Source organism: Lampetra planeri, unplaced genomic scaffold, assembly GCF_965212315.1.
Source record: "Lampetra planeri unplaced genomic scaffold, kcLamPlan1.2.h2 scaffold_778, whole genome shotgun sequence".
NCBI lineage: Eukaryota > Metazoa > Chordata > Hyperoartia > Petromyzontiformes > Petromyzontidae > Lampetra > Lampetra planeri.
The window spans coordinates 11,522-28,601 of NW_027615600.1; the positions used below are offsets into that span (position 1 = coordinate 11,522).

Sequence of the window (17,080 nt, forward strand, 5' to 3'; positions counted from 1 at the left end):
TGGGCCTTAATGGTACTGATGATGACAATGCTTTAATGAGAACTCCTGGGAAGTTTAAATGGTCAACAGGTCATTATCTCCCCTTTCCCATGAGAATAATGAAATACACTGTGAAACTGTGAAAAGGCATCCAGGGTGATCAAACCAAAACAAACAGGTGAACGGTCAAGTGGAATGAACAACAAACTTTAGCAGGCCGGCCGTGGTTGAGAAGGCTCAGACAGGGACAGCTTCTTCTTTCACGGTGACCAGCAGAGATGCCCTTCACCTCTTTCACCCCCTCCTCATTTACGACCTGAACCCAGTCATGATCGCTGCCCCTCTTTGGGGGCATGAATGGGCAAGGAGGGTCATCCTCATGCACTCAGACAACTTGGCGGTAGTCGACATCATGAAAAAAGGTCACTCCCAGTCCCTGGCATCATGTCAATCATCCAAGGGCTAACTTTAATCTCTGCCCAACACAAATTCATATTGGGTGCTGCTCACGTACCTGGTTACAAGGACTCAATCACTGATTACCTCCTTTCCTTACCAATTAGACAGTCTCCCTGAACCGCCGCCTTATCGTGGTGGAGGGGTTTGAGTACCCGAATGACCCGAGGAGCTATGTTGTCGGGGGGTTTAATGCCCCTGGTCGGGTCTCCCAAGGCAAAGAGGGCCTAGGAGACTGGTTCGACTACGAGCAATGAGTAGTTTTAAAACAAGGACGCACACGTCGCCCGGATTGGCGTCACCGGGGCCCCACCCTGGAGCCAGGGCTCGTGGGCGAGCGTCTGGTGGCCGGGTCTCTGCCGAAGAAGCGACGTGGGCCCGCCTTTCTGTAGGCCCACCACCTGCGGGAAGGCTCAGAAGGGGCCGGTGCAATGTGGTCTGGGTGGTGGCCGTGGGCAGGGGCCCCGGTGACCCAAACCCCGGACAACGACCCTGGCTATGGGGACATGGAATGTCACCTCGCTGGGGGGGAAAGAGCCCGAACTTGTGCTGGAGGTTGAGCGGTACTGGCTAGAGATAGTCGGGCTCACCTCCACGCACAGCTTGGGCTCCAGAACCCAACTCCTTGAGAAAGCTTGGACTCTCTTCTGTTGTGGAGTTGCCCACGGTGAGAGGCGACGGACTGGTGTGGGCTTGCTGATAGTTCCTCAGCTTAGTCGCCATGTGTTGGAGTTTTCCCCACTGAACGAGAGGGTCCCTTACCTTTGCCTTCAGGTGGGGGGTATGTCTCTCACTGCCGTGTCAGCTTATGGGCCAAATGGCAGTGCAAAGTACCCAGCCTTCTTGGAGGCCCTGGAAGGAGTACTAGAATGAGCTCCAACTGGGGACTCCATCGTTCTTCTGGAGGACAGTATCACCTGGAGGGGAGTGATTGGGAGGAACAGCCTCTCTGATCTGGACCCGAGGGGTGTTCTGGTGCTGGACTTCTGTGCTAGTCACAGTTTGTCCATAATGAACACCAAGTTCGAGCATAAGAGTGTCCATAAGCACACGGGGCACCAGGACACCCTAGGCAGGATGTCAATGATCGACTTTGTAGTCGTGTCATCTGGCCTCCGGCTGTATGTCTTGGACGCTCAGGTAAAGAGAGGGGCTGAGCTGTCAACTGATCACCACCTGGTGGTAAGTTGGATCCGCTGGCCACAGGGGAGACCGGACAGACTTGGCAGACCCAAATGTACAGTGCGGGTCTGCTGGGAACATCTGGCGGAACCCACCATCAGAAAGGTCTTCAACTCCCACCGGGAGAACTTCGACCAGCTCCCAAGGGAGGCTGGGGACATTGAGTCCGAGTGGACCATGTTCTCTGCTTCCATTGTCGATGCAGCTGCTCGGAGCTGTGGTCGCAAGGTCTCAGGTGCCTGTCGTGGCAGCAACCCCCGAACCCAATGGTGGACACTGGTAGTAAGGAATGCTGTCAAGCTGAAGAAGGAGTCCCATCGAGCCCGGCTGGATCGTGGGACTCCTGAGGCACTGAGGAACTCTGGTGTGGAAGAGGTTTGGGGACACCATGGAGGAGGACTAACGGTTGGCCTTGAAGAGATTCTGGAGGTGGGGAGCTGCTGACCGCAACAGGAGATATTGTCGGGCGGTGGAAGGAGTACTTTGCGGATCTCCTCAATCCCACTGTCATGCCTTCCGTAGAGGAAGCAGAGACGGGGGACTCAGAGGCTGGTTCATCCATCACCCAGGCTGAGGTCACTGAGGCAGTTCGGAAGCTCCTCGGTGGCAAAGCACCTGGGGTGGATGAGATCCGCCCTGAGTACTTCAAGTCCCTGGATGTTGTAGGGCTGTCCTGGCTGACACGTCTCTGCAGCATCGCATGGCAGACGGGAACAGTGCCTCTGGAATGGCAGACTGGGGTGGTGGTCCCTCCTTCGGGTCAGGACCTTCAGCGTGCATTGGGGCGGTTCGCAGCCGAGTGTGAAGCGGCTGGGATGAGAATCAGCACCTCCAAGTCCGAGGCCACGGTTCTCGACCGGAAAAAGGTGGCCCGCCCATTTCGGGTCGGAGGAGAGTCCTTGCATCAAGTGGAGGAGTTTAAGTATCTTGGGGTCTTGTTCACGAGTGAGAGAAGAAGGGAGCATGAGACGGATCGGCGCAGCGGCCGCAGTAATGCGGTCTCTGTACCAGTCCGTCATGGTAAAGAAGGAGTTGAGCCGAAAGGTGAGGCTCTCAATCTACCGGTCAGTCTACTTTCCTACCCTCACCTATGGTCATGAACTCTGGATCATGACCGAAAGAACACTATCTCGGATACAAGCAGCTAAAATGAGTTTCCTCTGCAGGGTGGTGGGTCCCGGATGAAGCAGAAGATGATGGATGGATGGATGGATAGACAGTCTCCCATGTTGGCTGTCCAGGAAAATGCATTTTAGGAACATTGCAATTCTTTGTTTATTAATTGAAGTGTGGAGTTAAAAATGACTGCATTAGTACCATTACTACAATGACACAAAGCTAAACCTTTGTTTAAAGTGACATGAAATACCAAGAGGAAATTCACTGACGTAAACAGGGTCCAACAGCACAGGGGAATTCAGAGCCTGAAGAGATGGAGAAACTTGTTTATGGATCTCAGTGACTCTCATCCCATGATGTAATGAGATCCAGTGAGAATGATTAAGACTTATAAAACATTTCATCCAGCTCACTCAGGTCACCCGTGGAATCGTGGTCTGAAGTTTCAGCTCAGGTCTCTGAATGAACGTGAGTTTGACATCAATGTGATTTCACTGGGAGACTCAATGGATGCTACATTTAATGTAACATACATCACTGTAGGTGGACATGTTGAAATGGGTAAATACAGATATCTGTACTTTGTGTTCATGTTGTTAGTTTATGTCCTAATACTGGTCAGTAATTGCACCATTATATGTCTGATATGGATTCACAGAAACCTTCATGAGCCCATGTACATCTTCATTGCAGCTTTGTCAGTGAACTCTGTTTTGTTCAGCACAGCTTTTTACCCAAAGTATTTGATTGACATTTTATCTGAAAGACAGATCATCTCTTATTCTGCCTGTCTGTTTCAATATTTCCTTTATTACTCTTTAGGTTGCTCAGATTTCTATTTGTTGTCCTGTATGGCCTATGACAGATATGTGTCAATATGCAAACCTCTGCAATATCAAACTATCATGGGAAAAATAACTGTGTGCTTTATGTTATTCTTTTCCTGGCTTCTACCTGCCTTCCAGGTTGGTTTGAGCGTTGGACTGAGAATGAACAACAAACTCTGTTCTTTTACTCTAAAAGGAATTTTGTGCAACAATTTAGTGAACATGCTTGAATGTGTGAGTTCAGTTGGTCTTTCTGTGTATGGTTTATTTATGTGGATAAGTATGGCAATCCTCCCTGCAGCTTTCATTCTCTTTACATACACAAAGATATTTATTGTCACCCATCGCAGTCATGGAGCAGTCAGAAGAAAGGCTGCAGAAACCTGCTTACCCCACCTGCTGGTGTTACTCTGCTTTTCCTGTTTATGTGCATTTGATATTATGTTACCTCGAGTAAGCAACGACTTTTCAAACACGTTACAATATATAATGTCTGTACAAGTGCTATTGTATAGTCCACTCTTCAATCCAATCATATATGGGCTGAAAATGAAAGAAATCTCCAAACATCTCAAGAGGTGGTAATTTGTCCCAGCTGATACTGGAAGCACAAACCGCTGTGCTGCATGTGACAGATCATATCTTTTTCTGTTTCTTTCAATGTTTCGTCTTGAGCTCTTAATTATTACAAAATAACTGTCAGTGTTAAGTTTTTCTTTGCCTGGTTCACATCGGCCCTGCTGTCGTTGTACTGCCATACTACTGAGACTGAAAAAAACCCTGTTTTGTTTTTGTTTGTCTTGCTTTCTATTGAAGGCATCTCCTGCTGCACCATGGGAAATAAGAATTCTGTTCAATGACTACTCATACTGACACAACCAAGAAGTGCTCCAAAGGCTGTACTGTCTCAATTCATGTTTGTTCATTTGATCCACCAAGGACCAGGTCTGGCCTCTGATCACCAGCCAAAACTAGACCAAAAAAGTCATGGAAGGGGGGGTTCACATGTACAGAATCCCCCCAAAACAATGATGTCCTAGATGGACATAAATGGGGACCCCTGGAGGGTCTGTACTTTTCCATAACCTGAGGATATTTTGGGCTGCCATCCTGACCTTTGTTTTCACCCTCCCTTTATTTATGTTTGGTCACCCAGTAAACTTGGCGATGATTCACTTTAAAAAACAAATCCCTGTTGAGTTGTGTTTCTTCAAATCCTCATTTGTCTTGGACCCAGGTACATATGAAAATAAATGAATGAAAATAAATAAATCAATGAAAACACAAAACTAATAAAATTGCAGTTTTATTTGTACAGCCCACCATCGCAATTGCAATTGTCTCAATGAACATTACAGTCTGCACAATACTACACCCAGTGTCCTTCGACCCTCAGTCAGGGATGGACAAACTGGTACCAAGGTGAGAGAAGAGAATTTTGCTTTGAACAGCTGGTAAAGAGTCCAACAAAGCACAAATAGATACATGAATTAATTAACTACATTATGTGATAACCAACGTGTTGATTTATTTTAGTATTTCCACATTTGTACATGTATTTATTTCGTTGCTCTATGTTCATGAGTAGATGGGCCTCGTACTCAGTTTAATTCAGGATTAAAAACTGAAATACTACACATGTTTAATTCATTATTGAAGGAATTTATGCATTTATTTACTCCATGCTTGTCTTTTTTTTTCGTGCTTTGTACCACTACAGGCCAACAGAGTGAAGACCTAACTTGTGTCAGGCCAGATTTCTCCAAAAGGGAAACTCATTCTCAGAAACTCTGACAGGTGAAATGGCGCAGGCAGACGTTTTCAGAGAAAGCTTGGACTGTCTGGATCTTCTGAAGGATCCGGTGGCTGTACCCTGTGGACACATCTTCTGCATGAGATGTCTTCAACAGCACTGGGAAAATCACGCCGTCTTCAGCGGCCCTCAGTACGAGAATACCTTCACACCAAGACCTGACCTGAAGAAGAACACGGTGTTATCTGCGTTAGTAGAGGAACTGAAAAACTATGGATTCCAAGATGATCCGGCTGATCACGGTGAGGTGATGAAGATGTTGTGCCGCACCGATCAGCAGTGCATCTGCTCTCTCTGCTGGCTGGACGATCACATTGGTCACGACACGGTGTCGGTGGCGGCAGAGCGTCAACGAGTCAATAGGCAGAAAGAGCTGGAGGTGAATCGACAGGAAGTCCAGCAGAGGATCGAGGACGGAGAGAAGAACGCAAAGGTGCTTGAGAAGGAGGTGATGACCATCAACGTCTCTGCTCACAAAGCCGTGGAGTACAGCGAGAAGATCTTCACCGACCTGATCCGTGTTCTGGAGAAAAGATGCCAAAAACATTCATGCCAATGAATGTGTTGTTCATGACATTCATTCATATTATTTTTGACTATTTCTCATCTCAATGTCTCTGTCTCAGTGCATAAACCTTATTCGCTGCTGTAAAGGTTACAGGTTTTCTCCACACATCACATTATGATGGAAAACAGCTTTTCTGAAGGTGAGTTAGAGAGCAACAACAGGATGTTTGGCAGACATACTGTTACGTTCGGGTCCAGGGAACTCTAATGGCAGACAAGTGACTCACGAAGGCAAATGGTCGAAAGCAAAAAGGTTTTAATCTGAACAAAGGTACACGGGCAACAGCCGGTCGGATAAGGAACGCCAAAACAAAGAGTGCGGGAGCTAGCTCTACCGAAACACTACAAACAACTGAGGGAGGACACGGAGCAAAAGGCCGGTCAGACGACAAAACAAACGAATAAGGACGGCTACGAAAACAAAAGGCCTCAGGCTAAAACAAACAAAAATAGCTAGCTGACGGAGGCGAACGCCAAACTAGAATACAAGGAACACTGACGACTACAGGGTTCAGCAGGAGACAGGAACGCATGCAGCAGGGCAGAGGGTGCCGGGATCCGGGACGAAGGTACGGGCAGACAGGATGCGAGACAGGCGGGAAGGGACAACGGTCCGGCGACGAGCTGTAGACTGCCGGCTCCTTAAGTAGCGCACACCTCGCCGCCGCTGATTGGGATGCAGCACACCTGCGAGCGAGAGAGAGAGGGGGAGAGAAGAGGGACGGAGGAGGAAGGCTGCCACTAGATGGGGTCAGAGGCACGGGACGTGACAGTACCCCCCCCTCTACGTGCTCCAGGCGCACGTCCAAAACGGTCTGGACGTCGTCTCCACAGATCCCGTATGAGGCCGGGATCCAGTGTCTGCCTCCTGGGGACCCACATGCGCTCCTCAGGTCCGTAGCCCTCCCAGTCCACAAGGAACTGCAGGCCCCGTCCACGTCGGCGCACATCCAGCAGTCTACGGACCGTGTAGACCGGGGCGTCATCCACCATCCTGGGTGGAGGAGGTGGATGGACAGGGAGGGCCAGAGGACTGTCCTGTACTGGTTTGAGAAGGGAGACATGGAACGTGGGGTGGACCTTCATAGTGGGGGGGAGCTTGAGACAGACAGCAGACGGATTGATCACAGCCTCCACTTCAAACGGGCCGATGAAGCAGGGAGCTAGCTTCTTCGACTCCACCCTCAGCGGCAGGTCCTTTGAACGGAGCCACACTTGTTGGCCAGGTGCGTAACGTGGGGCCGGGACGCGGCGCCGGTTGGCCTGGCGCTCCATCCTGCGCCCCGCCTGGAGCAGAGAGGCACGGGCCTTTTTCCAGGTCCTCTCGCACCGCCTGATGTGAGCTTGGACAGACGAGACAGGAATCTCCCCTTTGAGGTCAGGGAACAGGGGAGGTTGATAGCCAACGGAGCACTGAAACGGGGAGAGACCAGATGAGGAGTTAACCAAGGAGTTGTGTGCATACTCAACCCAGGGTAGATGAGTGCTCCAGGAGGATGGGTTGTCGGAGGCAGCGCATCTTAGGAAAGCCTCCAGGGATTGGTTGGCCGTCTCCGTCTGTCCGTTGGACTGTGGGTGGAAACCGGAGGATAAGCTGACGGTTGCCCCGAGGGCCGAACAGAAATGCCTCCAAACCTCCGACGTGAACTGGGGACCCCGGTCAGAAACGATGTCCGTGGGAATCCCATGGAGGCGGAAGACCTGGGACACTAGGCAGTCGGCTGTCTCTCGGGCGGAGGGGAGTTTAGGCAGGGCAACGAAGTGGGCGGCCTTGGAGAACCGATCCACAATAGTCAGAATGGCTGTGTTACCGTGGGAGGGTGGAAGTCCGGTCACAAAGTCCACCGCGATGTGGGACCAAGGCTGATGAGGAACAGGCAAGGGCTGCAAAAGCCCGGAACTTGGTCGGCTGGGCGTCTTGTTGCGAGCACAGGTTCCGCAGGCAGCCACGAATTCCCTGGTGTCCTTCTCCATGGAGGGCCACCAGAACCTCTGCCGCAGGACTTCCAGAGTCCGAGAACCACCCGGATGGCAGGAGAACTTTGACGCGTGGGCCCTGGGAACGAGCAGAGTCAGGGACAAACAAAGGGTCAGGAGGACCGTCACCTGGGTCTGGCTGAAGGGCTTGGGCACGCCGAACGTTCCAGGTCAGGGAGGCAACCACACAGGACTTCGGGAGAATGGAAACGGGGTCGCCGGAGCTTTCCTCCGTGGTGTACTGTCGGGACAATGCGTCCGGTTTAATATTTCGGGAGGCCGATAGGACACACTCCCGAGTGTGAAGCAGACCCTGGCGAAGAACAGGGACCAGCGGGCCTGGCAGGAGTTCAACCTCCTGGCCTTACGGATGTACTCGAGGTTTTTGTGGTCCGTCCACACGATAAAGGGATGCTCGGCACCTTCCAGCCAGTGGCGCCATTCCTCCAACGCCAGCTTGACCGCCAGCAACTCGCGATCCCCAACGTCGTAATTCCTCTCGGCGGGGGAGAGTCGGCGAGAGAAAAAGGCACAGGGGTGGAGCTTGTGATCTGGTGGATGCTGTTGGGACAGAACAGCACCCACTCCGGTGTCGGAGGCGTCTACCTCCACCACGAACTGGAGCTTGGAATTAACTTGGGTCAGGATCGGAGCGGTGGTGAAGCGGTCTTTGAGGGAGCAGAAGGCCTTTTCTGCTTCTGGGGACCAAGCGAAGGTCTGCAGCGTTGACTTTAGGGCGGTGAGGGGAGCTGCCACTTTGCTATAATCCCTAATGAAGCGACGATAGAAATTAGCAAAACCCAAAAAGCGCTGCAGCTGCTTACAGGTTGTCGGTCGGGGCCATTCCTTGATCGCCGCGAGTTTTGTGGGGTCCATCTTAATCTCTCCTTGGGAGATAATGTACCCCAAGAAGGAGGTGGTCGTCACATGAAACTCACATTTCTCGGCTTTGACGAATAGTCTGTTTTTTAACAGGCGTTCCAGGACTGCTCAGACATGGAGAATGTGCTCCTCGAGACACTTAGAGTAAATTAGAATGTCGTCCAGGTAAACGAAAACAAATCGGTTGATCATGTCGCGCAGGATATCGTTTATCATATTTTGGAAGACCGCCAGGGCGATCGTGAGTCCGAAGGGCATTACTAGGTATTCGAAGTGGCCGAGGGGTGTGAAGGCGGTCTTCCACTCGTCACCTTCACGGATCCGGATGAGGTGGTAGACGTTACGGAGGTCTAGCTTGGAGAAATACTGGGCACCATGCAGGGGAGTGAACGCAGAGTCTATCAAGGGTAGAGGGTAAGAGTTCCTTACCCTGATGTCATTAAGCCCTCGATAGTCGATGCAGGGCCGCAGCGTGCCATCCTTTTTGCCCACGAAAAAGAAACCCGCCGCCACGGGAGAAGAGGAGGGACGGATAATACCTGCGGCGAGGGAGTCGCGGATGTAGTCCTCCATGGTTGTCTGTTCAGGCTTGGACAGGTTGTACAGGCGACTGGAGGGCAGGGTGGCACCGGGCAACAGGTTGATGGCGCAGTCATATGGACGGTGAGGTGGTAGCGAGAGTGCCTTGTCTTTATTGAACACAGGGGCCAGGTCATGGTACGCCGACGGCACCTTGGAGAGGTCGATGGGTTCAGGCGGCGGACGGGAAGTCGGAGAGGCTGGGGACAAAGCAGACTGGAGACATGATGAGTGACCAGGGGGGCTCCAGGAGGTGATCTCCCTGCGACACCAATCGATAATCGGATTATTTCCTCAGCCTGGGGAAGCCAAGGACTACAGGAGAGAGGGGATGATCCATGAGGTGGAAAACCAGAGCTTCCCGGTGGTTGCCAGCTAGGAGGAGGGTAACTGGGACCGTCTTGGACTTGATATGAGCCAGGGGGGTTCCGTTTAATGCTCTGGCCTCAACGGGGAATTCTAGAGAGACAGTGGGAATTGAGAGAGAGAGAGCGAGTTTACTGTCCAGAAAGTTCTCCTCTGCACCTGAGTCCACTAGGGCCTGACGGCAAGAGACTGGTTACTCCAACAGAGCTCCCTGCAGGGCCTCGTCATTGCAGCGGCTCTCCGCTGCTAAGGTGCGGAAACCCACCGCGAATTCCGCCACGCTTCGGCTCCCTTGTCGAAGCGCGGACAGGCGCATGCCTGCCTCTCTCCCTCGCACCGGATGGTCAAAGACCTTCTTCACCTTGTCGATGAACAGGGGGTAGGAGGCACACAGCTCAGGGCGACGCTCCCAAACCGTGGATCCCCAGTCTCTTACTGAACCCTTCAATAAGCTAATAACGTACACGATCTTAGCCTTATCGGAGGAGTACGACGCGGGTTCGGTAGGGTTCCCGTACAGGCTGGGGAAGCAACATGGCAGGGCTGACCGCAGCGGAACTTGGGCTAGGCTCGGGGTGGCCCGGCGACGCCGTGGGTAGCGATAGGGTATTGAGCTTACCCATGAGCAGGGACACCTGGTTTAACAACGCGTTGTTACTGTCCACCAGCGAGCGCAACAACGCGTCGTGTTGCTCCAGCGTGGCGCTATGGTGCGACATAGCCTGCTGGAGAGTCGGCTTAGCGGCCGCTAGGCTAGTGCTCGTCGACTCGTCTGCAGAGTTCATCGTGGCCGGCCGTACTGTTACGTTCGGGTCCAGGGAACTCTAATGGCAGACAAGTGACTCACACGAAGGCAAATGGTCGAAAGCAAAAAGGTTTTAATCTGAACAAAGGTACACGGGCAACAGCCGGTCGGATAACGAACGCCAAAACAAAGAGTGCGGGAGCTAGCTCTACCGAAACACTATAAACAACTGAGGGAGGACACGGAGCAAAAGGCCGGTCAGACGACAAAACAAACGAATAAGGACGGCTACGAAAACAAAAGGCCTCAGGCTAAAACAAACAAAAATAGCTAGCTGACGGAGGCGAACGCCAAACTAGAATACAAGGAACACTGACGACTACGGGGTTCAGCAGGAGACAGGAACGCATGCAGCAGGGCAGAGGGTGCCGGGATCCGGGACGAAGGTACGGGCAGACAGGATGCGAGACAGAGGTTCGGGCAGACTGGAAGCGAGACAGGCGGGAAGGGACAACGGTCCGGCGACGAGCTGTAGACTGCCGGCTCCTTAAGTAGCGCACACCTCGCCGCCGCTGATTGGGATGCAGCACACCTGCGAGCGAGAGAGAGAGGGGGAGAGAAGAGGGACGGAGGAGGAAGGCTGCCACTAGATGGGGTCAGAGGCACGGGCCGTGACACATACAAGGTTAGTTCCAATATATGATAGAGATGCACAAGGTCATGGAGGTAAAAGGGAGCTTGTGATGGGTAAGGAATAGAAAGTGGGACATGCAGGGGTAGAGTGGACTGGGGTGGGGGGGGGGTGATGTAGTCCACCTACCATTGAACTTCCTCCAAAATTTTATGAAACTCTGCTTTGAACCTAAAAAGTAGCCTTTTGACACTGATGTGATGTGATTCTGGAACATCCCAACATTTCAATGGTCTTTTTAAGCTTTAGATACTATAGTGAGAAAAGCACTCAAACCCATAGCTCTTAACATGTAAGCTCTAAAAAAATGATACTCTTGCCAGAATTAAGTAGATATGAAGTAACCTGCAGTTCATGACTTTGGCCACCTGATGACAGCAACATGCAATCCTGACACGTCACTTGTTCACAACAACATTGGGCAATGAAAGTAATGAAAGTTATGATCAAGAATATGTGGAAAATATGCGTGTCTGACGGAAACTGAACATTTTCAGCAATTGGTGTGTTGAAGGATGTAAGGTTTGTGTGGACTCACTATTTTTCTGGAGTACACTTCCTGGAGAAACAGGACCATTTTTGTTGAGGTTTTACCTGCTTTTGGGACAATCCAATATCTATGTTTGTGTGTTTTATGCAGAGCTATAAAAAACAAAAAACATCTTTGACTCCTGGTTTTGCACATTTAATTTCATGTCAAGACAGGATTGAGACATAAACCTTTGCAGAGTTTCAAGGTTCACAACATCAGTCCACATGGGGCTATCCTTGCGTAATCTGACAATGGTATTGCACATGTCAATAAGCCTGTCCCTGGGTCTCTGTTGTGCACTTGGTCTTAATCGTACTGATGATACATGGCCAAGTTTTAGAAATCCACAATGGAGCCTCACTCGCTGTGTCTATGTCACATGTGCTACTACTGGGAGATTGTTGATGTGTATGGACTCTGTTTGGAAACTGATGGTGTCAATGCTTTAATGAGAACTCCTGGGAAGTTTAAATGGTCAACAGGTCATTATCTCCCCTTTCCCATGAGAATAATTAAACACACTGTGATACAGTGAAAAGGCATCCAGGGTGATCAAACCAAAACAAACAAGTGAACGGTCAAGTGGAATGAACAACAAACTTTAGCAGGCCGGCCGTGGTTGAGAAGGCTCAGACAGACGTTGCATTAGTCCCATTACTACAATGACACACATCTACACCTTTGTTTAAAGTGACATGAAACACCAAAAGGAAGTTGACTGACGTAAACAGGTCCAACAGCACAGGGGAATTTGGGGCCTGAAAAGATGGAGACACTTGTTTATGGATCTCAGTGACTCTCATCCATGATGTAATGAAATCCAGTGAGAATGACAAAGACTTATAAAACATTTCATCCAGCTCACTCAGGTCACCCGTGGAATCGTGGTCTGAAGTTTCAGCTCAGGTCTCTGAATGAACGTGAGTTTGACATCAATGTGATTTCACTGGGAGACTCAATGGATGCTACATTTAATGTAACATACATCACTGTAGGTGGACATGTTGAAATGGGTAAATACAGATATCTGTACTTTGTGTTCATGTTTTTAGTTTATGTTCTAATACTGGTCAGTAATTGCACCATTGTATGTGTTATATGGATTCACAGAAACCTTCATGAGCCCATGTACATCTTTATTGCAGCTTTGTCAGTGAACTCTGTTTTGTTCAGCACGGCTGTTTACCCAAAGTTTTTGAAAGACATTTTATCTGAAAAACAGATCATCTCTTATTCTGCCTGTCTGTTTCAATATTTTCTTTATTATTCTTTAGGTTGCTCAGATTTCTTGTTGTTGTCCTGTATGGCCTATGACAGATATGTGTCGATATGCAAACCTCTGCAATATCAAACTATCATGGGAAAAATAACTGTGTGCTTTATGTTATTCTTTTCCTGGTTTCTACCTGCCTTCCAGGTTGGTCTGAGCGTTGGGCTGAGAAAGAACAACAAACTCTGTTCTTTTACTCTAAAAGGAATTTTGTGCAACAATTTAGTGAACATGCTTGAATGTGTGAGTTCAGTTGGTCTTTTTGTGTCTGGTTTGTTTACGTGGATAAGTATGGCAATCCTCCCTGCAGCTTTCATTCTCTTTACATACACAAAGATATTTATTGTCACCCATCGCAGTCATGGAGCAGTCAGAAGAAAGGCTGCAGAAACCTGCTTACCCCACCTGCTGGTGTTACTCTGCTTTTCCTGTTTATGTGCATTTGATATTATGTTACCTCGAGTAAGCAACGACTTTTCAAACACGTTACAATATATAATGTCTGTACAAGTGCTATTGTATAGTCCACTCTTCAATCCAATCATATATGGGCTGAAAATGAAAGAAATCTCCAAACATCTCAAGAGGTGGTAATTTGTCCCAGCTGATACTGGAAGCACAAACCGCTGTGCTGCATGTGACAGATCATATCTTTTTATGTTTCTTTCAATGTTTCGTCTTGAGCTCTTAATTATTACAAAATAACTGCCAGTATCATGTTATTCTTTGCCTGGTTCATATCGGCCCTGCTGTCGTTGTACTGCCATACTACTGAGACTGAAAAAAAAACTGTTTTGTTGTTGTTTGTCTTGCTTTCTATTGAAGGAATCTCCTGCTGCACCATGGGAAATAAGAATTCTGTTCAATGACTACTCATACTGACACAACCAAGAAGTGCTCCAAAGGCTGTACTGTCTCAATTCATGTTTGTTCATTCGGTCCACCAAGGACCAGGCCTGGCCTCCGATCACCGGCCAAAACTAGACCAAAAAAGTCATGGAAGGGGGGGTTCACATGTACAGAATCCCCAAAACAATGTTGTCCTAGATGGACATAAATGGGGACCCCTGGAGGGTCTGTACTTTTCCATAACCTGAGGATATTTTGGGCTGCCATCCTGACCTTTGTTTTCACCCTCCCTTTATTCATGTTTGGTCACCCAGTAAGCGTAATCTTGGCGATGATTCACTTTATAAAACAAATCCCTGTTGTTGAGCTGTGTTTTTTTAAATCCCCATTTGTCTTGGACCCAGGTACATATGAAAATAAATATATCAATGAAAAAAACAATAAAAATTGCAATTTTATTTGTCCAGCCCACCATCGCAATTACAATTTTCTCAATGAACATTACCGGTCTGTCTAGATCTTCTGAAGATCCGATGGCTGTACCCTGCGGACACAGCTTCTGCATGAGATGTTTTCAACAGCACTGGGACAATCACACCGTCTTCAGCTGCCCTCAGTACGAGAATACCTTCACACCAAGACCTGACCTGTAGAAGAACACGGTGTTATTGACGTTAGTAGAGGAACTGAAAAACTATGGATTCCAAGATGATCCGGCTGATCACGGTGAGGTGATGAAGATGTTCTGCCACACCGATCAGCAGTGCATCTGCTCTCTCTGCTGGTTGGACGATCACAAAGGTCACGACACGGTGTCGGTGGCGGCAGAGCGTCAACGAGTCAACAGGCAGAAAGAGCTGGAGGTGAGTCGACAGGAAGTCCAGCGGAGGATCCAGGACGGAGAGAAGAACGTGACTGTGCTTGAGAAGGAGGTGATGACCATCAACGTCTCTGCTAACAAAGCCGTGGAGCACAGCGAGAAGATCTTCACCGACCTGATCCGTGTTCTGGAGAAAAGATGCCAAAAACATTCATGCCAATGAATGTGTTGTTCATGACATTCATTAATATTATTTTTGACTATTTCTCATCTCAATGCCTCTGTCTCAGTGCATAAACCTTATTCGCTGCTGTAAAGGTTACAGGTTTTCTCCACACATCACATTATGATGGAAAACAGGTTTTCTGAAGGTGAGTTAGAGAGCAACAACAGGATGTTTGACAGACATACAAGGTTAGTTCCAATATATGATAGAGATGCACAAGGTCATGGAGGTAAAAAGGAGCTTGTGATGGGTAAGGAATCATAAGTGGGACATGCAGGGGTAGGGTGGACTGGGGTTTGGGTGCGGGCGGGGTGTAGTCCACCTACCATTGAACTTCCTCCAAAATTTTATGAAACTCTGCTTTGAACCTAAAAAGTAGCCTTTTGACACTGATGTGATGTGATTCTGGAACATCCCAACATTTCAATGGTCTTTTTTAAGCTTTAGATACTATAGTGAGAAAAGCACTCAAACCCATAGCTCTTAACGTGTAAGCTCTAAACAAAAATGATACTCTTGCCAGAATTAAGTAGATATGAAGTAACCTGCAGTTCATGACTTTGGCCACCTGATGACAGCAACATGCAATCCTGACACGTCACTTGTTCACAACCACATTGGGCAAGTTACACAGGGAAAATGAATGGATGAGAAGAAACCAGTCTTTGACAGCCATTCTCGTATCTTGTATTTGGACAGCACAGGACACAGACTAATGAAAGTTATGATCAAGAATATGTGGAAAATATGCGTGTCTGACGGAAAATGAACATTTTCAGCAATTGGTGTGTTGAAGGATGTAAGGTTTGTGTGGAGTCACTATTTTTCTGGAGTACACTTCCTGGAGTAACAGGACCATTTTTGTTGAGGTTTTATCTGCTTTTGGGACAATCCAATGTCTGTGTTTGTGTGTTTTATGCAGAACTATTGGGGTTACATCAGGGAAAAAACAAAAAAATCTTTGACTCCTGGTTTTGCACATTTAATTTCATGTCAAGACAGGATTGAGACATAAACCTTTGCAGAGTTTCAAGGTTCACAACATCAGTCCACATGGGGCTATCCTTGCGTAATCTGACAATGGTATTGCACATGTCAATAAGCCTGTCCCTGGGTCTCTGTTGTGCACTTGGTCTTAATCGTACTGATGATACATGGCCAAGTTTTAGAAATCCACAATGGAGCCTCACTCGCTGTGTCTATGTCACATGTGCTACTACTGGGAGATTGTTGATGTGTATGGACTCTGTTTGGAAACTGATGGTGTCAATGCTTTAATGAGAACTCCTGGGAAGTTTAAATGGTCAACAGGTCATTATCTCCCCTTTCCCATGAGAATAATTAAACACACTGTGATACAGTGAAAAGGCATCCAGGGTGATCAAACCAAAACAAACAAGTGAACGGTCAAGTGGAATGAACAACAAACTTTAGCAGGCCGGCCGTGGTTGAGAAGGCTCAGACAGGGACAGCTTCTTCGCTCACGGTGACCAGCAGAGATGCCCTTCACCTCTTTCACCCCTTCCCTCATTTACGACCTGAACCCAGTCATGATCGCTGCCCCTCTTTGGGGGCATGAATGGCAAGGAGGGCCATCGTCATGCACTCAGACAACTCGGCGGTAGTCGACATCATGAAAAAAGGTCACTCCCAGTCCCTGGCATCATGTCAATCATCCAAGGGCTAACTTTAATCTCTGCCCAACACAAATTCCTATTGGGTGCTGCTCACGTACCTGGTTACAAGGACTCAATCACTGATTACCTCCTTTCCTTACCAATTAGACAGTCTCCCATATGTTGGCTGTCCAGGAAAATGCATTTCAGGAACATTGCAATTATTTGTTTGTTTATTGAATTGTGCAGCTGAAAATGACGTTGCATTAGTCCCATTACTACAATGACACACATCTACACCTTTGTTTAAAGTGACATGAAACACCAAAAGGAAGTTGACTGACGTAAACCAGGGTCCAACAGCACAGGGGAATTTGGGGCCTGAAAAGATGGAGACACTTGTTTATGGATCTCAGTTGACTCTCATCCCATGATGTAATGAGATCCAGTGAGACTGACAAAGACTTATAAAACATTTCATCAGCTCACTCAGGTCACCCGGTGGAATCGTGGTCTGAAGTTTCAGTCTCAGGTCTCTGAATGAACGTGAGTTTGACATCAATGTGATTTCACTGGGAGACTCA

General features: G+C 48.6%; 3 protein-coding genes across 3 annotated transcripts; all 3 read left to right on the top strand.

Annotated features, from left to right (window-relative positions):
- The first annotated feature begins 3,242 nt into the window (after nt 1-3,242).
- On the top strand, nt 3,243-4,148 carry LOC144741916 (olfactory receptor 10J4-like). The gene has a single exon (XM_078624413.1). It carries the CDS (start codon nt 3,243-3,245, stop codon nt 4,146-4,148), a length of 906 nt encoding a protein of 301 aa, XP_078480539.1.
- Nucleotides 4,149-5,365: 1,217 nt separating this feature from the next.
- Nucleotides 5,366-5,935, top strand: LOC144741917 (E3 ubiquitin-protein ligase TRIM65-like). Its single transcript, XM_078624416.1, has one exon. It carries the CDS (start codon nt 5,366-5,368, stop codon nt 5,933-5,935), a length of 570 nt encoding a protein of 189 aa, XP_078480542.1.
- Nucleotides 5,936-12,673: 6,738 nt separating this feature from the next.
- LOC144741918 (olfactory receptor 2AG2-like) lies at nt 12,674-13,579 on the top strand. The gene has a single exon (XM_078624417.1). It carries the CDS (start codon nt 12,674-12,676, stop codon nt 13,577-13,579), a length of 906 nt encoding a protein of 301 aa, XP_078480543.1.
- The last annotated feature ends 3,501 nt before the right edge of the window (nt 13,580-17,080 follow it).